At 37.9% G+C, this 24,984-nt stretch overlaps 1 protein-coding gene and 1 pseudogene across 5 annotated transcripts in view; one reads left to right on the forward strand and one right to left on the reverse strand.

Annotated features, from left to right (window-relative positions):
- Positions 1–24,984, forward strand: part of ACBD5 (acyl-CoA binding domain containing 5) — a 47,712-nt gene that overhangs the window by 17,944 nt on the left and 4,784 nt on the right. For 3 of the 5 annotated variants that reach the window (XM_047867673.1, XM_047867670.1, XM_047867674.1), the window contains exons 7-14: positions 3,137–3,271; positions 4,493–4,696; positions 5,525–5,631; positions 9,276–9,543; positions 14,334–14,533; positions 22,270–22,314; positions 22,634–22,743; positions 22,842–23,467. In XM_047867673.1, the coding sequence (XP_047723629.1) occupies positions 3,137–3,271; positions 4,493–4,696; positions 5,525–5,631; positions 9,276–9,543; positions 14,334–14,533; positions 22,270–22,314; positions 22,634–22,743; positions 22,842–22,872 (1,100 nt within the window). In that variant the 3' untranslated portion in view covers positions 22,873–23,467. Of the gene's footprint in view, positions 1–3,136; positions 3,272–4,492; positions 4,697–5,524; positions 5,632–9,275; positions 9,544–14,333; positions 14,534–22,269; positions 22,315–22,633; positions 22,744–22,841; positions 23,468–24,984 lie in introns of those variants that run through there. The other 2 variants (XM_047867672.1, XM_047867671.1) reach the window with 2 other exon arrangements.
- On the reverse strand, positions 18,097–18,476 carry LOC125170832 (spindle and kinetochore-associated protein 2-like; annotated as a pseudogene).

A 24,984-nucleotide genomic window follows, 5' to 3' on the forward strand; every position in this document is an offset into this window, starting at 1 on the left:
TGCAGAAAAAATACTAAATATTTTCTCTGTGTGAAGCATGTTGTTAGGATTCAGAGGAGAGTAAATCTGGACCTGTTTTAGTAGTATGAGGCTAGAGGCAAATGTTTGAACAACTAATTATAAAGACAAGGTAGAATGAATAATGATAATAAAGGCTCAGATCCATAATCCCTAAGCTGTAATTTAAAAATTCAAAAAACTTAATAAACCAAACATTCTTTTGTAATTCCTTTGAGAGGAAAGACTGTCCTGACATGAACTAATTGAGGAACAGACCTCTGAAATGACAAGGGGCTGTTTTAAGTCTTTATTTTATTTAGTGTGACTATTCATGTGTTTTGTTGTAAAAACTTTATTATTATTTTTTTAGTGGGAGCTGCCTTAAAATTCTGTTGAAGGTGTTACATAATATATAGTACATACAGTGTATGACCTTTGCAAAATTAGAAAACTGGATTTTAAATCATATCTGGACCTAAGAGTTGTAAGGGATGTGGACCCATACCATAATTTATTTAACCTGTACCATTCTAATGGACATTTAGAAGTTTCCTCTTTTTTTATGTTGTTTTTTATTTTTATTGCATTATACTTATTAGTTTCCTCTTCTGATCTTCAAAAATGCTGCTGAAAGTAACCCTGTATAAATGTCATTAAATATATGTGTAAGTATATCTGTAAGAAATTATTTCTTACAGATACAATATTAGAAGTCTAACTGCAGAGATCAAAGTATATGGGTGTTTCATAGTTTGCAATCTTGAAAAAAAAAATTTTTTTAAACAAAGAATCATATTAAAAGTAGCCACTTAAGCCCAGTAGAACAGATGTATCTGTTTTGCTTGGGCTTTTTCATAATATACATACATAGTTTTGAAATCAGGAAATATGAACTGTCCGACTTTGTTCTTTTTCAAGATTGTTTTAACCATTATGGATCCTTGGCATTTCCATATGAATTTTAGAATCAGCTTGTTAATTTTTGCAAAAAGGACCATCTAAGATTCTTAAAGGAATTGCAATGAATTATAGATCATTTAGAGAAGTTTTGTCATCTCAGCAATATTGTCTTCGAATCCATTTATTTAGTTCTTTAATTTCTTTCAACAGTGTTTTGTCATTTGCAGTATACAATTCTTTGACTTTCTTTTGTGTACTGCGAAGCATTTTATTCTTTTCGCTGCTATTATAGATTATTTTCTAATTTCATTTTTGGATTGTTCATTGTTAGCTTGTAGAAACTCACTTGATTTTGTTTATTGATCTTATATCCTGCAATCTCGCCAAACCATTTGTTAGTTCTAATAGTTTTTGGGTGGATTCCTTAGGATTTCATGTATACAGAGCATGTCATGTGCTTACTTCTTCCTTTTCAGTCTGGATGCATTTTATTTATGTTTCTTGCCTAATTGCCATGGCAAGAACTTCTAGTACGATATTAAACAGAGATGGCAAAAGCAGACACCCTTGTCTTGTTCCTTATTTTATTTTTTATTTTTTTATTTTTTTCTTCATTCTTTCTTGTTCCTTATTTTAGGAGCAAAAAACATTCAGTCGTTTAACATTAATTGTTATGTTAGTTGTACATTTTTGTAGATGCCCTTTATCAGATTGAGGAAATTCTCTTACATTTTTAATCTCGTCAACATTATTGTCATGTCAAATGCTTTGTCAGCATCTATTGTGATAATCGTGTGACTATTGTCATGAACTGAATTTTGGATGTTGAGTAGGGCTAGTGAGTAATTCTCTGTGCTTTCTACACCTCTCATCACAGAAATGCCATTTAATGGGGGTTTGGGAGATTTCCTGTTGCTTAGTTTTGTTGAAGATGTCCATGAGTGGTGGGTGTTTTTGTTTCTTGTTTTTTGTTGTTGTTATTCTTTTTCTTGGTTGTCAGGGAGAGAGCAAGATTTATAAACTGTGATGCTGCCATGGTTCTCTAAGAGAGAGTAGAACATAATGGCAATGATAGAGTTGAGTTTTTACTCTTCTGTACCTGTTTAAAATGTATGGAGATTTTGACATTTAATATGTTGTTTGAGATGCAGGGAAGCATTCAAAATGCATTTGTGGGGGCGCCTGGGTGGCTCAGTCGGTTAGGCATCCGGCTTTGGCTCAGGTCATGATCTCGCGGTCCGTGGGTTCAAGCCCCCCCGTCGGGCTCTGTGCTGACAGCTCAGAGCCTGGAGCCTGTTTCAGATTCTGTGTGTTTCCCTCTCTCTGACTCTCCCTGGTTCATGCTCTGTCTCTCCCTGTCTCAAAAATAAATAAAAACGTTAAAAAAAAATTAAAAAAACAAAACAAAATGGATTTGTGTAAGTGAAAATGAAGCACAAAAATTTATGGAGAGAGACCACTGTTTTTGACCAGTAGCCACGTAGGAGGCCTTTATTATCTTAAAGGGTGATGGAAATGTAATTCCCTCTCTCTCAAAATGAAGTAACCAAAGGCATTGGCATCATGTGGGAGCCTTATGGTAATGCAGAATCTTAGGCCACCCCAGACTTGCTGATTCAGAATCTGCATTTTAACTAGATCTAAGGTGATTCCTATGCATATTAACATTTGAAAAATTCTGATGAATTTCCTCTCAAGATATGACTGGCCAGTAGGACAATGTGCCTTTTTAAATGATTGATCACATTAATGGATGCTTTAAAATAAAAATAAATATAAAGACATAATAATATAGATAGTGTACCTAAAGCCTTAAAGGTAAGAAAAGGATAAAAAATTTTTAAATGTAGTTCTGTTGATGATATTGATGATATTGTTGTGTTTATGTTTTCAGTATGCTAGGATATAGCAACCGTCTTTTTATTTACTGTATGTAAAGAGGATCCTTCATCTCTAACTTTTCTATTTTGATTGATATTAACTTAAAAATAACTCACCCTCTGCCTTGTTTAGGAAGGTTTTAAGATAGCTTTATCACTTTTGTTGTAAACTGAAGGAGTTTCTTTATGTAATGTATGTATAATCAAGGAAAAGAATACTTGCAGATATGTGTCAAAATTCTAACTTTTACTTCAAAATTATTTTATTAGTTATTATAAAGGGCAGTATTATTTGTAAATTACAGCATGATTGTGTGTTATAGCACTAGAGATTAAGTGATCATTTCATATTTTAGATCTTGGTAACGTTCTGACTTCTACTCCAAATGCCAAAACTGTTAATGGTAAAGCCGAAAGCAGTGATAGTGGAGCTGAGTCTGAGGAAGAAGAGGCCCAAGAAGAAGTGAAAGGAGCGGAACAGAGTGCTAATGGTAATCTTTGGATGACGAACGAATAATTTTACATTCAATTAGATAAAAGAAGGGACGCCTGACTGTCTCAGTCAATAGAGCACATGACTCTTGATCTCGGGGTTGAGTTTTAGCCCCACGTTGGATGTAAAGATTACTTAAGAATAAAATCTTTAAAAAAATAGATGAAAGAATATGGAGAAGTTGGGACTGATTTGGTGTTGTATGAGAATAGTGTGTATGGTGGGATGTGGGCTGTTGACCTTATCACCATATTTTCTGTGGACCAAAAGTGCATAGATAGAATTGAACACTAACAAGAATGGACCACTCCTCTAAATGTAATGCCTGAAATGCTGCATTAGAAATGTATTCATTTTATAGGGTGCCGGGCTGGCTTAGTCAGTATATCATGCAGCTGTTGATCTTGGGGTTGTGAGTTGGAGCCCCATGTTTGGCATAGTTTACTTAAAGAAACAAAAAGAAGAAATGTATTCATTTTAGCTATTGTTGCCAATATAAATATGCATATGTGGCTTACCAAGAAGAGGAGAAATGCTTAAACTCTCAATATCTTGTCAAGAATAGAATGGAGAATTGGATATAGGAAGTTTTGATGGAGAGAGAACATTGGAGTCATAGGCTACTGCATTGTGGGTGGGGGGCCCCACTGGTAGTAAGAGTACCAGTGATTCCTGGGAAGATTGGTTTAGAAAGGGGAGGCAGACAGACACTAAAACAAACCGTACGGCTTACTTTTGCCTTTACTTTCCAATAGGGTATGACAGATAATACCTTCTTCAAAGGATCTTTTCATTGACTATGTGGACCCATTTGTACTTCTGGGTCTCATAGGGCAATCTGCCTATGCTTGAGAGAGTGTAAAGACCTTGAGAGGTTATCTTTAAAGGGGATTCTAGGGATGCCTGGCTGGCTCAGTCAGTAGAGCATGTGACTTTTGACCTTGGGGTCATGAATTTGAGCCTTACATTGGATGTGGAGCCTACTTAAAAATAAAATAAGATAGGTTCTAGAAGATTTACAGGGAACTGAAGTAGTTTTGAATGAGCTTTCAGCATATAATAAATCCCTTTTCAAGGAGTATCCCATCTCTCTGATCCAAGTAGGAAACCATTCAAAGGGATTATGGTAGGTTGGGGAAATGATTACTGATAATAGAATATATATACAGAAGTTGACCTACTGTGAACTTTTATGAGTCTCCCTACTTTCTTTTAAAAGATAAGAAAATGATGAAGAAATCTGCAGATCATAAGAATTTGGAAATCATTGTTACTAATGGCTATGATAAAGACACCTCCACTCAAGATATACAGAATGACATTCATGCCAGTGCTTCCTTGACTGGGAAAAATGCTGAAGAAATAAAGGCTGTAGATGAAAATTTGGAGCAAACTGGAAAAACTGCTGTCTGCATTCACCAAGGTATTGTCCCAGGATAATGATCTGTCTAGCCTCTTTCCTATGAATGCAGTGTTCTTTTCATTGTTTTAGGATATTTAGGAGCAATTTAGAATTTAAAAACTTCTTATTCAATAATATCTTAGGGTTTATTAATATTATAAGGGTGTATAGCTTTGAAAGATAGTGAATTAGAGGCAGGGCTTTTATATTTTTATTGAGACATTTTTAATTGTGTTTTTGTATGGTTTTTTTAAAATAAAATTTTGAGGGGCACCTGGGCAGCTCAGTCGGTTAAACATCTGACTCTTGGTTTCAGCTCAGGTCATGATCTTAACAGTTTGTAAGTGTGAGCCCCACGTTGAGCTCTGTATGGATAGCGTGGAGCCTGCTTGGGATCCTCTCTCTCTCTCTCTCTCTCTCTCTCTCTCCCCCTCTCCCTCCCCCCCCCCCATATCCTCCCAGCTTGCTCTCTCTCACTCTCTCAAAAAATAAATAATAAAAACATAAAGAAAACAAGAAATATAATTACTTAATGTAACAACTGAACTTGCATAGTTGCATACCAATTTAGGCCTCCTAGTTGGTAGTCAGTTTTCCCTTACAAGATTGTTTTATAAGGTTTGATCTGGACAGTGTCTTTGTATGATTACTTGATAAAATACAATCTTGTCAAATAAAAATTATCAACTATGTTGGAAGTTTTGGTACGTTAAAAGAAAAAAGTGTGGCTTGATAAATTTGTCTCCAGTGTGAAAATAATATAGAGCTGATAAATTTTGAGAGTGGAATAAATGCATTTTTCTTCAGTTAGAGAATAATAATCCCACTTGGACATTTGTTCATTTTCAGAGATAAATGATGATCATGTTGAAGATATTTCAGGAATTCAGCATTTGACAAGTGATTCAGACAGTGAGGTCTACTGTGATTCCATGGAACAGTTTGGACAAGAAGAGGTAAAAATGACACTTTTTATTTTTTTTTTTTCAACGTTTATTTATTTTTTTTGGGACAGAGAGAGACAGAGCATGAACGGGGGAGGGGCAGAGAGAGAGGGAGACACAGAATCGGAAACAGGCTCCAGGCTCTGAGCCATCAGCCCAGAGCCTGACGCGGGGCTCGAACTCACGGACCGTGAGATCGTGACCTGGTTGAAGTCGGACGCTTAACCGACTGCGCCACCCAGGCGCCCCAAAATGACACTTTTAAAAAAAAAATTTTTTTTTTAACGTTTATTTATTATTAAGAGACAGAGAGAGACAGAGCGTGAGCAGGGGAGGGGCAGAGAGAGAGGGAGACACAGTATCCGAAGCAGGCTCCAGGCTCCAAGCTGTCAGCACAGAGCCTGACACACGGCTCGAACTCACAAACTGCGAGATCATGACCTGAGCCAAAGTCAAACACTTAACTGACTGAGCCACCCAGGTGCCCCGACACTTTTTAATTGGCAGATTTTCAAAGTGATATGTCAGAATACAGTGCATAACTTCTGTTAATAGCAGATGTACGTACACTGTTCATGGCTTTGAAGATATACCTCTAAAATTTTTTTAAATATATAAACATTTGTATGTAGAATTATTTTTGTGAATTTAAAAAATGTATAAAAGTCCTGAATGTTCAAAAATATTTCACTATTTTAACTTGTTACTATACTTATATTTGTAAATATCCTGAGGGAGGTGAGATGGGGAGGCAGAAGGTAAACTTTATGCTAGACCCTGTGTTTGAAACGTTGACATACAAGAAAATCGAATAATTTTCAAATCTGTTCTACACACTGACTTCTTTTTTAAGTTTTGAAATATAATTGACATATGCTGTTATATTAGTTTTAGGCATACAACAGGTTGATTCAGTGATTCTGTACATTACTCAGTCCTCATCATGATAAGTGTAGTCACCATACAATGCTATTGCAATATTATTGACTATATTTCTTATGGTGTGCTTTCCACCTTTTTCACTTATTTTATGAATGGAAGTTTGTATCTCTTAATCCCCTTTATTTCACCTATCCTCCCCGCCCACCCCGCCCCATCCATGTCTGCTTTGGCAGCCACCGGTTTGTTTTCTGTATTTAAGAGTTTGTTTAGATTTTGTTTGTTTGTTTTTTAGATTCCACATGTAAGTGAAATGATACGGTATTTGTCTTTCTCTGTCTGACTTATTTCACTTAGCCTAATATCCTCTGTGTCCATCTATGTTGTCAAGAATGGCCAGATTTCATTCTTTTTCATGGCTGAGTTGATGTTCCATTGTATATGTATACCATATTTTCTTTTTCCATTCATCTATCAATAAACACCTTGGGCTGCTTCTATTATCTTAGCTGTTGTAAATAATGCTGCAGTAAACATAGACGTGCATGTATCTTTTCAATTTTTTTTTTTTTTTCCAACGTTTATTTTTTGGGACAGAGAGAGACAGAGCATGAATGGGGGAGGGGCAGAGAGAGAGGGAGACACAGAATTGGAAACAGGCTCCAGGCTCCGAGCCATCAGCCCAGAGCCTGACGCGGGGCTCGAACTCACGGACCGCGAGATCGTGACCTGGCTGAAGTCGGACGCTTAACCGACTGCGCCACCCAGGCGCCCCAGACGTGCATGTATCTTTTCAAATTAGTGTGTTCATTTTCTTTGGGTACATACCCAATAGTGGAATTACTGGAGTGTATGGTATTTCTATTTTTTAATTATGTGAAGAAGCTCTATACTGTTTTCCAGAGCGGCTGCATCAATTTACATTCCTACCAACAGTACACAAGGGTTCTCATTTCATATCCTTACCAGCACTTGTTATTTCTTGTCATTTGGATACTAGCCATTCTGACGGGCGTAAGGGTGTGGTGCTTTTTGCATACAGTAATGTTTTCATCTTGTATATATATTACCTTCGTTTCTGTCCTTTCCATAGGGTTGATGCTGTGAAACCATTGCATCTCTTTGGTTTTACTGAATTTTGAACATGTTAGAAGACCTCATGCTTTCAAGGGCCTCATCTCACTTAACAAATTATTTAAAAGAAAGTCACCTTTTTATTTTACAGTTTTTGTTTTCAGTCCAGTTTAAATAAATTGTGTAGCTTATAGATCCCTTTCTAAAAGGTTGAAACTTTGAAAGATTCAATCATTAGCAGTTACTGCTTTGTAGAAGCTAAAAATAGAAATGGTTCTAGAATAACCATTTAGTGGAATAGATAATGGATTGTAGGTACTGTTCTGAAACTGAAAAGAGATTTGGAGATAGGAAATATGTCTTCTGTATACATGTATACATTCTTCCAACATCATTGCAAACCAGTAGACCATTACAGACCAGTGTACCTGGAATTTTGCTAGGTGGATTAGATTTCTAAGATTTTTTTTTAATGATTACAAATGTTTTATTAAATATCCAATGAACTATGTACAACTTAGAAATATTTGCCATATATACTGTTTTTGTTTTTTTTTTTTTAAGTTTATTCATTTTGAGAGAGACTGAGTGAGCGGGGCGGGGTTGGGGCAGAGAGAGAGAGAGAGGAGAGAGAATCCCAAGCAGGCCCCACACTGTCAGCGCAGAGTCCGATGGGGGGCTCGAACTCACAAAATGTGCAAGATCATCACCTGAGCTGAAACCAAGAGTTGGCCGCTTAACTGAGTGAGCCACCTAGGCTCCCCATATACCATTCTTATATATTATGCCCTTTGGCATAATAACTTGATTTCAATTTTTTCTTCTTCTTTGACTCCTTAATTTGGTGTTCTTCAGGAATATGACTACTCCCTTGGTTTCAGCCATTACTCATATACTGATGTTTCTTATCTCCAACCTATATCTCTCTTCTGAATTCTAACTGACCTATTAAACATCTTGCCTAGGAACCTCAATTTATACTTCTCTATAACTATACCATTGTCTCTGTTCCCTTGAGACCCCTTTGTCCTCTGTATTTCTTATCTTGGTGAGTATCACAAAACCATCTGGTCTTTTCCTTTCCCATACTTCCCACATTCAGTCTTCAACTCCTATTGATTCTCTAATCTCAGAAGTTCTCAAAGCAGCCTCTGTCTCACTACTACTTTATTGGTACAGGCTGTCGTCACTACCACACCTTTGACTTGGCTTATACTCATTCTGTAAGTTTTAATTCATATCATTTCTTCCAGGAAGTCTCCACTGAGCCCCAATATGAGTTAGGCACCCCTCCTGTGAGTTCCTATAGCAAGCACCCTTCATCCATCTTTTTCATAATACTTATCAAACTATGCTGTAATGATCTTACTTCTCTCCCTTACCAAGCTATTTTTTTCTTCATATTATCCTTAGAATTTAGCATAGTAACTAGAATAAGAGTAGTAGACATTTTCATAAGTCTCTTGGATGTATGACTGACTCATGAGAACAATTCATTGCCAGAACTACTCAATACTTTATTCATGGATGAATCATTCCTATCCCATTTCTTTCCTACATATAGGATGCAGAAGGTGAATACATTTTTTAGAAAAATATTTTCTATCATAACATGAAAAAAGTTTTATAAAAACAGTAATTCTTCTGTTGTCACAAAAACTTATGTTTATAGCTTTTAACTAAGTGTTGTTTTAAATTTGTAGTCTTTAGACAGCTTTACGTCAAACAGCAGACCATTTCGTTATTACTTGAGTGGTGATCCCAATCAGCCCTTGGAAAGTCCTGGTTTTCCTGAAGATGTTCAAGGATCTCCGGGAAATGGCAACATTGGGGATATGCACGTGGTAGCAGTTGAAGGAAAAGGTGAAGTAAAGCATGGAGGAGAAGATGGCCGAAGTAACAGTGGAGCACCACACCGTGAGAGACGGGGTGGAGAAAATGAGGAATTCTCTAATGTCAGAAGAGGGAGAGGTGTGTATTCTTTTTTGTTCTTGCTGACTGACTATCTTTAGAAACTAATTAGCAAAAAGGGAGAAGTTTAGGTAAGGAGAGACATTAGAACTCTCAATTTACCAAGGGAATGTTAAAAGTTATCCTTCCATAACGTCTGACCACTTTTATTTACACCTAGTTCTCTTCTTAGACTCTACCCCCCACCCCCAAGGCATAGTAGTGTGATCTCTGAAGGTATAGGAGGAAACATTCCATTTCTGTATCTTTTATGCAGTTTTTTGAAGTAGCCAAAGTTATGCCCTTCTTGAACAGTTAATGGTTCCTCCAAATGCCCCTCTGCTTTTGTTTCCTACTGTAGGTAAAAATTTGAATTGTGTCTTTTGCACATTTCCCTACTTAAGTCAAAAGATATTGTTTAAAACTGACAAATCAAGTAATAGAGATAAAAGAACATTTAATAATACTAAGGCAAACATTAAGGAGTGACTGGGTGGCGTAGTTGCTTAAGGGTCTGATGTGTGATTTCAGCTCAGGTCAGGATCTCACAGTTTGAGGGGTCAAGGCCCACATCGGGCTCAGCGCTGACAGTACAGAGCCTGCTTGGAATTCTCTCTTTCCCTCTCTCTCTCTGCCCCTCTCCCCCACTCTATCTCTCAAAATAAACAAATAAACATATTTTTAAAGTTAAAAAAAAAGGTAAACATTAAGAATGATAATGTGATCAGGTAACAGAATAGAGTTGAGGAGGGAAGCAAAGGGTGTGTGTGTGTGTGTGTGTGTGTGTGTGTGTGTGTATATTAATTTATGATGGTTTATAGTTAGGAATGAATAGGGACTGTCAGAAAAGAGAATTAATGGAAAGACAAATACCATATGATCTCACTTATATGTAGAATCTAAAAACACAAAAACAAAAGACCAAGCTTATAGACACAGAAATAGATAGATTGATGATTGCCAGAGGCAGGCGTGAAGGGGATGTGAAACAGGTCACGGGGTCAAAAGGTAAAAACTTCCATTTATAAAATAAGTAAGTCGTGGGGATGTAACATACAGCATGGTGTCCGTAATCAGACATATTTGAAAGTTGCTAAGATTGGGGCACCTGGCTGGTGCAGTCATTTGAACATCCGACTCTTGATTTCGGCTTAGGTCATGATCCCAGGGTCATGGGATCGGGCCCCATGGTGAGCTCCAGAGCTGAGCATGGAGCTTGCTTGGGATTCTTTCTCTCTCTTCCCCTCTGCCCCCTCCCTGGCTTGCAACCTGTCTTTCTAAAAGAAAATAAAAAAAGAAAGTTGCTAAGATAGAAAAGTCTTAGAAATTATCACAAGGAAAAAAAATCTGTAACTGTATGGTGACAGATGTTAACTGAACTTATTGCAGTGATCATTTTACAATATATACAAGTATTGAATCATTATATTGTACACTTAAAAAAAGGAAAATCCCTGCATAATATCATGAGGTCATAAAAAGTTAAAGGATTAGCTGCATTTCTAATTGAAAAAAATCTACATAAAATAAAACAAATGAAGACGGGGAAGAAAAGAGAAGATTAACGGTATTAAGAACATTATTCTTAAAAATTACCATTTTAGGGGCGCCTGAATTACCATTTCAGTCGGTTGAGCGTCCGACTTTGGCTCAGGTCATGATCTCACGGTCTTTGAGTTCGAGCCCCGCGTCGGGCTCTGGGCTGATGGCTCAGAGCCTGGAGCCTGCTTCTGATTCTGTGTTTCCCTCTCTCTCTGACCCTCCCCCGTTCATGCTCTGTCTCTGTCTCAAAAAAATAAATAAACGTTAAAAAAAAAAAATACCATTTTAACATATACCAAATTGTGAGTATTTAATGAAGAAGAGAAAGATCACAACATATTACTAGAGCCTTGGATTCAGATCCCTTTCTTTAGGCAATTTACCAAAATCGCATGTATGAAAGGCTTTCTATTGACAGCCCTGACTTCACCCCGCCTACAAAACATTACAACTCCCAGCAATCACAGGGGTCTGTACAAGTGGCAGCCCCTGAAGTGAAGCTTCGTGAGCCTTACCGTAAATCTGCCTCAGCATTAAACAAATCTTATTGAGCTTTTCTTTGTCAGGCCCTGTTCTGGATCCTGGGGATGCTATAGAGAACAGGACAAAGCCCCTCTTTTCGCGGAGCTCATGTTCCAGTAAAGGGGAGCTGACAGTAAATAAGTAAATACTTGAGATTCTTTGTGAATGATAAGTGCTCTGAAGAAAAAAAAAATGAGTAATGAGATAATGACTGGAGATGGGGATTTACCATAACAGGGGAATGGTCTGATTAATTCTGTCTTTGCGAAGGCTTGTTTGAAAGCTGACTGTGACATAGGATATAGTAAAGTGAGCAGACAGGAGAGTAATTCTCTGGTGTCATCAGTACCCACTGACAGGCCGTCACAGAATACACGAATCTCTTTTTTTTTTTTTTGGAGAAACAATTTTTATTTATTTATTTATTTTTAAATTTACATCCAAATTAGTTAGCATATAGTGCAACAATGATTTCAGGAGTAGATTCCTTAGTGCCCCTTACCCATTTAGCCCATACCCCCTCCCACAACCCCTCCCGTAACCCTCAGTCTGTTCTCCATATTTATGACTCTCTTCTGTTTCGTCCCCCTCCCTGTTTTGATATTATTTTTGTTTCCTGAATATCTCAATCTCTTAAGGATGAAGGAAAAAAAACTAAGCCACAGACCAGACTTTCCACCCTTTTTCCCCTTGTAAATTCTATACCAATAGCTGAAGTGGTTCTTTTCTTGAAGAACCACTTCAAAATTTACTTCCTTTCAATACAAGAGTAGAGGTCTTCTTGAAAATGGCATCAGGGGTGCCTGGGTGGCTCAGTCAGTTGAGCATCTGACTCTTGATTTCAGCTCAGGTCATGATCTCAGGGTTCATGGGATCAAGCCCTTGCATCGGACTCTGCACTGGCAGGGTGGAGCCTGCATGGGGGTTCTCTCTCTGCCCCTCGTGTGCGCATGCTCTCTCTCTCACAATAAATAAATAAACGTTTTCAAAAAAGCAAAGAAAATAACATCAGGCACAACACCTCAGTGTACTCTTTGAAGTTTAACTTGACAAACAGCTCTCTTCCATTTCTTTTGCAAGAACAAACACTGCTTGTTGCAAGCGCAGCTTTGGGAATCCAGTTGCTGCTGTAGGGCTCCAGAATGCCAAAGGGCAATGAGGCAAACAGTTTCCTGTTTATTATTTAAAACAAAATAAACAAAACTTACCTATTGTATTAGCAAACATATAGAAACTCATAAACTCCATTTAGGCACAGTAGTGCTTTTTATATGCTGCAATATAAAACTGTTGCAGCCTTTCTGAAAAATACCTTGGTAACACTCATTAAGAACTTCTACTAACTTGTCATCCTTTGACCCAGTAACTCTCCTTTTTTGATTCTGTTTTTTCTGAAGAAATCAGCAGACATTTGGGCAAGAATTTATATACAAAGACATTCATTGCAGTGTTCTTTGTTTTTTGGTTTTGGGTTGTTTTTTTTTTTTTTAACATTTATTTATTTTTGAGAGAGAGAGAGACAGAGTGCAAGCGAGGGAGGGGCAGAGAGAGAGGGAGACACAGAATCCAAAGCAGGCTCCAGCCTCTGAGCTGTCAGCACAGAGCCCAACGTGGGGCTCAAACTCATGAACTGCGAGATTGTGGCCTAAGCCGAAATCAGATGCTTAACTGACTGAGCCACCTAGATGCCCCTGTTTTTTTGTGTTTTTTTTTTTTAATGTTTATTTATTATCTTTAGAGAGAGGCAGGCTCTGCACTCCCAGCACAGAGTCCGGCATGGTGCTCGATCCCATGAACCATGAGACCATGACCTAAGCTGAGATTGAGAGTAAGATGCTCAACCAACTGAGCCACCCAGGTGCCCCATGTCAGTATTATTTGTAATTGCAAAAATTTGGAATTATCTTATTCAAAAGTGGAGAATGATTGAGTAAATTCATTCATGGCCATGCTGGGGAATTTATGTAGCCATTTCAGTGTTTTTGTAATAAAATGTAAAAATGCAGATAAACATTTATGATATTTTTAAAGAGAAGAACACAAAATTATGTGTTGGGGTAATGCCTATTCTATAAATACATGCATGGGAAAAATAATGAATGGATATATGACAAAATCTTGGTAGTGGTAAGTGCAATAGAATTTATAAAAAGAGAAATACATTTAAAAACCTTTTGTGTTTGGGGCACCTGGGTGGCTCTGTTGATTAATCATCCAACTTTGGCTCATGTCATGCTCTTACCGTTCATGAGTTTGAGCCCCACATCCAGCTGTCTACTGTCAGCCAGGAGCCTGCTTTGGATTCTCTGTCTCCCTCTCTCTTTGCCCTTCCCCCGCTCATGTGCACATGTGTGCATGCTCTCTCTCTGTGTCTCTCTGAAAAATAAATAAACATTAAAAAAAAAGTACTCTTTGAATTTCTTCAATCTTTTTACCTTATTAGTAAAGAATTTTTGAGAATGCATCTCAAATATGTGAATTATGTGTGAATTATATGCATTTTGTCATGTACTAGTGTAGTAAGTACATTGTAAAACATTAGCGAAGAGAATCTTTGATTATATCAGTATCAGTAGAAGCTTCTATAGCTACTTCTTTGCTCCTGGTATTTTGTGTACTTCCTGATTGCTTCCACTCTGCTTTGGAGATTTAGATCTCAAAGAAATAACACAGGAAAATGAATAAAACACACTCTCTACCTTTATAAGAATTATTTAAAACTAACTGATTTTACTCTTTTAAAATAGGGTATAGAATGCAACACTTGAGTGAAGGATACAAGGGTCGGCAAGTGGGAAGTGGAGGTGATGGGGAACGCTGGGGCTCAGACAGAGGGTCAAGAGGCAGCCTCAACGAACAGATTGCTCTCGTCCTCATGCGCCTGCAGGAGGATATGCAGAACGTCCTTCAGAGACTTCATAAACTGGAAACGCTAACTGCTTCGCAGGTGAGCTTTTGAATTTGTCTTCTTCCACTGTTGATCCTGTATAACAGCATGTAAGTGTAATCTGTGTTGATCAGATTTATATAAATCAATGTAATGATTTTTTTTTTTAATAAAAAGGATCTAGGGGCACTTGGCTGGCTCAGTGGATAGAGCATGTGACTCTTTATCTCAGGTTGTGAGTTTGAGCCCTACATTGGGTGGAGAGATTACTTAAAAAATAAATAAAATAATTTTTCAAAAATAATAAAAAATAAAAAGGATCTACTTTTGAAAATATTGGTTATTTAAGAAAAGACTGATCCAAAAGCTAACTACCACTTCATAGAAAATTTTTCGAGTGTAAAATTACCAGTACCTTGTTAGGAGTAGAAGTAGGGTGCTTGGTAATAGAAGAGGAAGAGCTTTTAAGGGGCTCCTGGCTGCCTCAGTCAGTGGAGCATTGGACTCTTCATGTCGGGGTTGTGGGTTCAGGCCCCACATTGGGTGCAGAGATTACTTCAAAATAAAATCTTTAAAAAAAAAAAAAAAAAGGCTCCTGGGTTGCTCAGTTGGTTAAGTGTCTAGACTCTTGATCTTGGCTCAGGTCATTATCTCACAGTTCATGAGATCGAGCCCCGCATCAGGCTCTGTACTGACAACGTGGAGCCTGCTTTGGATCTCTCTCTCTGTCTCTCTCTCTTTCTCTTTCTCTCTTTCTCTTTCTCTCTTTCTCTTTCTCTCTTTCTCTTTCTCTCTGTGTTTCTGTCTTTCTCTCTCTCTCTCAAAATGAGTAAATAAACATTAAAAAAAGAGCTTGGGGTGCCTGGGTGGCTCAGTCAATTGAGCATCCAACTTCAGCTCAGGTTATGATCTCGCAGTTCATGGGTTCGAGCCCCACATCAGGCTCTGTGCTGACAGCTCAGAGCCTGGAGCCTGCTTCGGATTCTGTGTCTCCCTCCCTCTCTCTGCCCCTCCCCCGCTTGTGCATGCATGCGTGTGTGTGTGTGTGTGTGTGTGCGCGCGCACGCACATGCGCACTCTCTCTCAAAAATAAAAAAAATTTTGGGGGCGCCTGGGTGGCGCAGTCGGTTGGGCGTCCGACTTCGGCCAGGTCATGATCTCGCGGTCCGGGAGTTCGAGCCCCGCGTCGGGCTCTGGGCTGATGGCTCGGAGCCTGGAGCCTGTTTCCGATTCTGTGTCTCCCTCTCTCTCTGCCCCTCCCCCGTTCATGCTCTGTCTCTCTCTGTCCCAAAAATAAATAAACGTTGAAAAAAAAAATTTAAAAAAATAAATAAATAAATAAAATAATAAAAAAAATTTTTAACAAGGGATGTTATATAGTGCAGTTCAAGGAAGTAATAAACCATAACTAGTGCTTTAGAGTTCATCATTAAGGAGTCACTCTTTTGTAGTAAACATTGTCCTCTATCTTGACTTCTTTTTATTTTTTATTTTATTTTTTTTTTAATTTTTTTTTTTTAACGTTTATTTATTTTTGAGACAGAGAGAGACAGAGCATGAACGGGGGAGGGTCAGAGAGAGAGGGAGACACAGAATCTGAAACAAGCTCCAGGCTCTGAGCAGTCAGCACAGAGCCCGACGCGGGGCTCGAACCCACAAGCTGTGAGATCATGACCTGAGCCGAAGTAGGACGCTTAACTGACTGAGCCACCCAGGCGCCCCTTGACTTCTTTTTAAAATGCTGTAGAGGGGTGCCTGGGTGGCGCAGTCGGTTAAGCGTCCGACTTCATCCAGGTCACGATCTCACGGTCCGTGAGTTCGAGCCCCGCGTCGGGCTCTGGGCTGATGGCTCAGAGCCTGGAGCCTGTTTCCGATTCTGTGTCTCCCTCTCTCTCTGCCCCTCGCCTGTTCATGCTCTGTCTCTCTCTGTCCCAAAAATAAATAAACATTGAAAAAAAATTATAAAATAAAATAAAATAAAATAAAATAAAATGCTGTAGAGATAGTATATTAAGTTACCAATTCTTTAGTGTAAATTAGTTGTAGGATCAAAACTTTAAAGCCAGAGAGGAATGTAGAGTCATAGTTTGATGTTCGCAGTTATTTAACCCTGGAAGAGTAAGAATATTAAACCTTTGAAAACGCACTATAGCAAGTCATTGCAGAAACTAAAGCAGAACCCAGGCATCCTGTATCCTAGATCAGTGCTCTTTCTGTACTGAATAAAACTAGACAGTTAAGTATGGAGGAGGTACTAAAGGAAAGGAAAAAGGTTCGGAGGAAGGGCTAGTTCATCTTGGTTCACAGTTTGGGGCTGGGCTGTGATAATCCCTGGATTTGGCTGCGATAATCCCAGGACTTGGCTGCAGAGCCTTCAGATGGCTACTAGTGCTGTGCCCCATTTGTCCTCTGACTTGTTCCTCTTGGAGTAATGTTTATTGCAGAAAAAGGCAACTAAACAGGCTGTCTGACCCATTATATAGCACTGGGGGCACCTGGGTGGCTCAGGTTGGTTCAAGTCATGATCTCGTGGTTTGTGGGTTCGAGCCCCATGTTGGGCTCTGTGCTGACAGCTCAGAGCCTGGAGCCTGCTTCGGATTCTGTGTCTCCTCTCTCTGCCCCTCCCCATCTCTTTCTCTCTCCCTCTCCCCCACCCCCAAATAAACATTAAAAAAAAACACATATAGCATTGAAGCATCATGCTGTAAGAGATATTGTTAGTTAATTAAGATATTAAGTTAGTTAATCAAAGATGTGCTTCAGTTCCATGATAAACAAATTAAATATAGATTCATTTAAAGAAACTACTACTGTAGGCTTTTTAAACAACTCCTATGAATATTTTAGCTTTTTTATCCTTTGAGTAACTCAGATTGTCACAAGGTTTCTCTATTGTACATGTTTCAGTGATTGTCAAGTACATTTTATCATCACTTAGATTGTGACTCTGTTGATGTTCATGAGTCTATGAACACCTTGTTGATTATTTGTATCTTTCATTAATAGTAAAATCTACTTTCTGTATTAGCTTGAGAAAAAATATATTTAAGGCCCATGATCTTGTCAACTATCCCTAGATTAATACAAACTATATTAAAGAATAGCTAACCATGATGGAAAGCTCATTCGTTCATTTAGTATTGAATATTACTGTTCCAGTAGTCTGCCTTTTCTTATTCTGTGACTAATTATTTATTTATTTTCTATCCTTTAATTTCCAAAGCATGCTCACTCATATCTGACTGAACAATAGTACATAAATATCCATTTACAATAGGCCAGGACATCCATTTTATCCCAATTACACAAAAGCAAATAAATGCAAAATAGTGTTACGTGACTTCCTTTCATGAAATTATAAGACCCTACATGCATATATGTTTTTAAATCCCTTTATTCCCATTCCATCTTTTTGGCTGAACTTTATTCATATAATATCTGCCCTTGTTATAGGTCCCTCTCTTGTGGAAGGCATTAGTATCCAGTCACCCAAGCCAAAAGTTGTTCTCCATCCCCCACTTCTAGTCATCAAGTGCTAACAAGACATCTTCTTAAATCTTTCTGGAATGGGTCCCCTCTCCATTAGAATTCCCTTTAGAATTCCCTTTTCCAAGTCCGCTTCTTCATAAGTGTGACGTGAAAGATTTTAGTTGCTCTGCCGCAGTTTTCTTTAGTCAGTGGTGACGGCTCCACGTCTATTCCCTTTTGTAGTTCTTGTATCACGGTCATAGTCTTATCAACAGTAGCACAAATGTGGTTTTTAATCTCTTCCTGCTCTACAGCAGTTGGTTTAAAGCATGCATACAAAGTTTGATATCCAGAGTTTATTGCTGACAATTAATTCCTTTAAGAGTGTAACTGGATTTTTCTTGCTTGCTGTATCAGGATGATTAGTCTTGATTTCATATTCCAGCCTGTATTGAAAGTAATCCAGATCAGAGTCAGCTTTCACGAACATCAGTTCCAGCTTATTGACCTCCACCTCCATGTTGAATAGTTTATGCTGTGACTTTTTAAAAGAGTAATTTGTATACATTTAATGTCTTCATTGGTATTGAAATTCTGCTCAAAGTTCTTTTGATTTTTTTATCTTTCGAAGTTTTTTTTTTCACTCTTGTCTTACATAAAACAAACCAAAAAAAGATTCTGACATGTTAAGGACTTTTTCCTTAAAATTTGCATTATTCACAGCAGCTCTTCCTGCCCGTGGTCCTGTCCCCATGCTTTAATAAGATCACCTTTTTGCACCCCACACCCCCCCCCCGAAATTTTTTTTTGCATAATTCATTTGGATGAAGAAAAGAAGTAAATTGATGGCAAAGTAGTAGTAGATTGTAAGAACTAAAGGAAATTTAGTTCAGTACCTCTAGTTCAGCAGATGAAGGAGAGATACAGAGAAGACACCTTACTTAATTGGTGGCAAAGCCAGTTCTATAACTAAACTTTCCAGATTTCTCATGCAGTGCACTTTCCATCACAGCAAGTGTCTGAGATTCATGAATGGCCACATACCAGATACTTTTCTGGGTAGTGGACACATAAATGAAAAGGGAGACAGCACTGGGTAGCAGACCTTAGAACAAACTACCTGGTTTCAAATCCTGACTCTGCCACTTATTTTTTTTTAGGCTTTTTTTTTTTTTTTATGTTTCTTTATTTTTGAGAGAGAGACAGAGTGTGAGCGGGAGAAGGAACAGAGACAGAGGGAGACACAGAATCTGAAGCAGGCTCCAAGCTCTAAGCTGTCCACACAAAGCCTGATGCAGGGCTCAAACTCATGAACAGTGAGATCATGACCTGAGCCAAAGTCGGACGCTTAACCAACTGAGCCACCCAGGCGCCCTCTGCCACTTATTGTTTGATCTTCAATTAGGTTACTTTACTTTTCTGTGTCTTAGTTTCTTTATCTATTAAATGAAAATACTAATAATACCTACATCATGGGATTGTTCAGAGGATAAATTAAAATGCACAGTACAGTGCCTGGAACATTCATGTGATATTTACATATTGTCACATGAGATGATGGTGGTGACAATAACAATGATAATAAGACTGCTTGGTTTCTTCCCTCAGGAAGTTCACAGCCTTAGAGAGGACCTAACTTAAATAATTCTCTGTCTTCATAGTTTCTTTGCAGTGGTTACAATTGTGTGGGATTTTTCCTTTCAAAAATATTTTCAAAAAAATTCAGTAATCCTTAGCTTAATCCAGGAATAGAATGGTAAATAGAATTTCTGACTATGTCAAAGCTACATAAAAGCCACTTGATACCAACAAAGGTTCTTTGTTCAATTAAACTTCAATCAGACTCTTGAACCTTCTCTTAGGCATCTCTTCACTTCTTCTTTGTAAAATCCAGTTTCATCAAGAACCCTGCTCAGTCAGTTTAACCAGACAGGCTCTTCAGCCTCTGCCTTCCCCCAGGTGCTTTCTGAACACCTGGGCCCATCTTCAGCAAGAATCCTGTTAGATCAGTTTAACTAGAATCTCCCTTACCCCTGATGTTCCCTCTTAGGAATTTTCCACCCACTGATCTCAGCCCTCCTCCTTACACTAAATTCTCCCTTGCCCATACTGTATTGGGAAATGAGCCCAGTCTGTCTCCCCCTGACTGTAGAAGTCCCTATACCCAGTGATAGCCCCTTTTCCCTTGAATAAAGTCTTCCTTACTGTGCTTTCACAAGTGTCACTGATTGTATTTTTCTTTAACAACAGGTATGGGTAAATATTAAAGCAAAAACTCGTACTGTTAATTATACAGCAAGTGTCAGTGCTTCGTAGATATGAGCAAGGGTCTTTGGGAATCTTCATTTGCCTTTCCAGACCCTTTATTATTTAGGGAAAAAAATCCACTAATGATCAACATCTACTAAGGTAGAGTTCTGATTCTACCTTAGTATTTGTTAGTAGTTGCTGCTTTAATGAAGAATGGCTGTGTCATTGCATTGGGATTTGATCCCCTCGAGTTCCATTCAAGATCACACTAATGTGACCTTGGATAAGTCATCATATACCTGGAGCCCAGTTTTGTAACTCTACCTTTTATTCCATTTAGTCTAAAGAAACATTTTAAGGTAAATCTCTGGGTTAAATGTTGTTATGCCTACAAGGTACAATTACAACTAATATAAAAATCGTTACCTTGTCCAGATTCTTTCAGCACTTGGCAATTTGAGTATACTTCTTTAACACCTTAATGGTCTGTGAGGACTAATGTACCATCTAGAGGCAACTAAGAGTTTTACCAGTAGGGTATACTGGGGTCCTTGAGATAAAATTACCCACAACAAGTAAATTTAAAGCCTGTCTCCTCCCACCACTTCCTTCGGTTGTTTCAGCATACAGACCTCAGTGCTGTGCCTTGAACCTGCCTGAAGGCTCCCTCCCACCCTGGGTCTTTGTACTTGCTACTGCCTGTGTACAGAAGATTGTTCCCCACTGTTAGCCACTTAGCATACAGCTTTCTTGTTTAGGTCTTTGCTCAAATGTCATGAAAGCCTTCCTTGTTCATTCTATTTAAAGTTTCAAGACGACTCCTCTAACATGTCTCATCTCCTCTCCCTATTTTATTTTTCTTTATGGTGTTTATCACTGCCTGATGCACTGTATATTTTACTGATTTATTCATTACGATTTCTATCTCTCCATGACAGTTTAAGCTCCACTGGGACAGCACTTTTTGTCATTTTGCTTCCTGTTTTATGTCTAATGCCCAGAGTAGTAACTGGTACATAATAGACGCTCAGTAAATATTTGTTAAATGAACGAATGAATGATCTCATTAATTTTCATGCCATTTCTCTAATGTTATAATAAATGGACAAATGGCACTAATAAGTTTCCAACAACTATTATAAGGAAACTTGTTTTGTGATCCAAATTGGGATATAAGTTTCCTAAATTAATTTGAAATTTTTCGACTTAGTTTAGATATCTCATTGAAAACCCTACAATACTCCTCCCCCTGCCCAAAAAAGTTAACTATGTGAGATGAGGAATGTGTTAATTCATTTGATTATTGTAATCATTTCACAGTGTATATACACATCAAATCATCACATAAATTTATATAATTTATCAATTATAACTCAATAAAGCTGGGGAAAAGTTAAAAAACAAACCTCAACACTAACAGTTTATTTCTCAAATCTGCCATACCTCTTGTGTTACAACTTATCATGACTTTGCAACACAGATCTTTGAATATTATTTATAATTTTAATAATAAGGCTGTGGTTTTCGGATATGTGTGTAAAAGGTAATTTGTATGGAAATTAAAGAATTAATAAGAAAAGTTGATTTATAATTTTTTTTTTTTTTTTTTTGAGAGAGAGTGCATTAGTGGGGCAAGGGGAGGGAGAGGAAGAATTTTAAGCAGGCTCCGTGCTCAGCATGGAGCCTAAAATTGGGCTGGATCTCAGGAGCCTGAGATCATGACATGAGCTAAAATTAGGAGTTGGACAATTTACCGACAGCCACCCCGGTGCCCCTGGTTCAGTAATTTAATAACAGTATAAAAGAAGTAATGGTGTAGACTAATTTGAGGTTTTATTTTGATAATTTTATGTAATTTGATCTGTAAAATATAAAATGTCAAAGATATTTATTTGACTAGCAATTTAAGGGACCTTGTTATTTGACCAGTATGGGTTTCAGGATAATCACAGCATAGTTAACAGAAAAATATAATAAACTAATATTTTGCCTTAAAAAAAAAAGATAGGAAATAGAAGAATTACTGTTTTTATTTTCTCATTTTGTCAAAGCTAAATCACTTTCATTTGTATTTATAGGCAAAATCATCAACATTACAGACCAGTCATCAGCCTCCCTCACAGGTAAGAAATTCTTCTCTTAAATCTAAGTCCCAGGGTTTCCAATAACTTACAATAAATTTAGATTATGTGAGGCTCTTAAAGTATTCCAGATGAAATCTACCCTTTAGAGCTTTGAAATTAAAATATATTTGTTATTGTTTAAGTCTAAAGTACTCCTAAAAGTCTACTTACTGAATTATGCTCTGAGATACTGAATATCTTCCTTCTTTAGCAGGACTGAGATTTGTTATTAAGTTGTATATTTTCTAAAATATGAATTAGGTATTTTTTATGTTTATACATGTAGTAGACAGGTGACCAGCTTATTTTATTTTCTCAGAGACCATCTTGGTGGCCCTTCGAGATGTCTCCTGGTGCATTAACTTTTGCTATCGTATGGCCTTTTATTGCCCAGTGGTTGGTGCATTTGTATTATCAAAGAAGGAGAAGGTAATGCTATGGCTTTATAACTCAAAATAGTATGCAAAATCTTATCTATAAGAGACAGAGCTTTCAACAGCAGTTAAGAGGACAATTCCGTTTTATAGATACATTGCCATACTGAACATTCTGCACTGATCCTGAGACTGAAACTACCTTGGAAATGATGTCTAGCAGATTTCTAGGTACTTGTTAGACTAAAAAATTAGAATCTGATGTTTATTTTGGGCCCTTTCTAATGTTAAAGAACTCTAGACAAGGGGTAAATAAATAATGCCTGCATGCTGTCTATACCTTTGAAATAGACGTGGACATTCCAGAATATTTTAGCCAGGTGGTTGATGATCTCTAGAAATGGAGATTTTTCTAATTTGAGGGCCAAAATTCCAGTTTGGGATGCCAGGAGATACCTCAAAAAGGTATGAGAATAATAGATTGGGATCCTTGACAGGACTCTGAGATTGTCTAGGTTAGGAACCTGAGGCTGAATCTCTTGGGTCAAAGGAAATCCTTAAGGCATTTTTTTTTCGATACTGTATAAACTGAATTACATTCCATGGATGGGCATATAGACAGTTGTTTACCTCACTGATGGCCTCACTTACTGTGTTTTTGTATTTCATCACCATTTCCCATTAAGTAACAACAGTTGGGGAGAAGAAATAGGGTATTTGATAATAACATTTTAAGTGCTCTTTTAAATCTGTGCAACAGAGACACATTTTTAAAAATCTACAAGTTTGGGGGCGCCTGGGTGGCGCAGTCGGTTAAGCGTCCGACTTCAGCCAGGTCACGATCTCGCGGTCCGTGAGTTCGAGCCCCGCGTCGGGCTCTGGGCTGATGGCTCGGAGCCTGGAGCCTGTTTCCGATTCTGTGTCTCCCTCTCTCTCTGCCCCTCCCCCATTCATGCTCTGTCTCTCTCTGTCCCAAAAATAAATTAAAAACGGTGAAAAAAAAAATAAAAAAAAAAATCTACAAGTTTAAATAATTAAGGGTATGTTCTTCTAGCAAACAACCCAAGTTCCTAATTAACTACACTAACAAAAGCATAAACCAGACATTTGCGTTTCGCTTCTCTAAAAGGGATAAGCAGCATACTAGTTACTGTAAACAGTGCTCCAGTGATCATAGTTGATGGCAGAGAAACTAAAATGCATGGGGATTTGGATGGATCAGTCTTCCTGATTCCAGCTTATGTTAAGACAATTTTATTTATGTTCATAAAAGAACTAAATAAGTTCTGTGCCACATTTAATGTTCTTCCAATACACCCACTCACTTGAAAAAAATTTCAGTAGGATTTCAGAAGCACAGATTGCTTTCACAGTATTATTTACCTCTTTCCTAAGGCATTTGTTACAGATGTCATTTCAGGTGTGTGTAAGATTTGTTAAGGGTTCAACAAACCTGAGTTTAAATTCTTTTTTTCTTTTTCTTTTTTTTTCAATTTTTTTTAATGTTTGTTCATTGTAAGAGACAGAGAGACAGAGCATGACGGGGGGAGGGGCAGAGAGAGGGAGGGAGAAACAGAATCCGAAGCAGGCTCCAGGCTCTGAGCTGTCAGCACAGAGCCCCACATGGGGCTTGAACTCACCGCGAGATCATGACCTGAGCCGAAGTTGGACACTTAACCACCTGAGCCACCCGGGTGCCCCAGTTTAAATCCTTTCTAATTTTCACACATTTTACATTTCTCCTATGATGGTTGGGTTTAGTGCTACACAGTGCTTCAAATTTTAATTTCCCTGACAATTGGAGGAAAAAAGAACCAAAGCTTTTTTTCACTATGTAGTAAGAATGCAAGTAGATTCAAGCAGCAGGGCACAGTGGCACTAAAGATAGGTTTTGACATATTTTGCAATGCATTTCAAAGTTCCTTTTCATGTTTCCTTTATAAAAAGTTGAGGATTGGAGAGTAGAGAAATTTGGCACAGCACAAAAACCCTAAAGCTTACTTTGGTTAATAATTTATTTTATGCTTAAGTTTGAAACAGCTTGTCACTTATTAAAGACTGAAAGAGAAAACAACTACTTTGCTTCAGCAGTCACCAAAAATTGCAATTTTTCTAGAATTAAAAAAAAAATTTTTTAACGTTTATTTTTAAGAGACAGAGGCAGAACACTAGTGGGGGAGGGGCAGAGAGAGAGACACACAGAATCTGAAACACGCTACAGGCTCCCAGCTCTAAGCTGTCAGCACAGAGCCGATGCAGGGTTCAAACCCATGAACCACGAGATCATGACCTGAGC

The sequence above is a fragment of the Prionailurus viverrinus genome, chromosome B4 (genome assembly GCF_022837055.1).
Source record: "Prionailurus viverrinus isolate Anna chromosome B4, UM_Priviv_1.0, whole genome shotgun sequence".
NCBI lineage: Eukaryota > Metazoa > Chordata > Mammalia > Carnivora > Felidae > Prionailurus > Prionailurus viverrinus.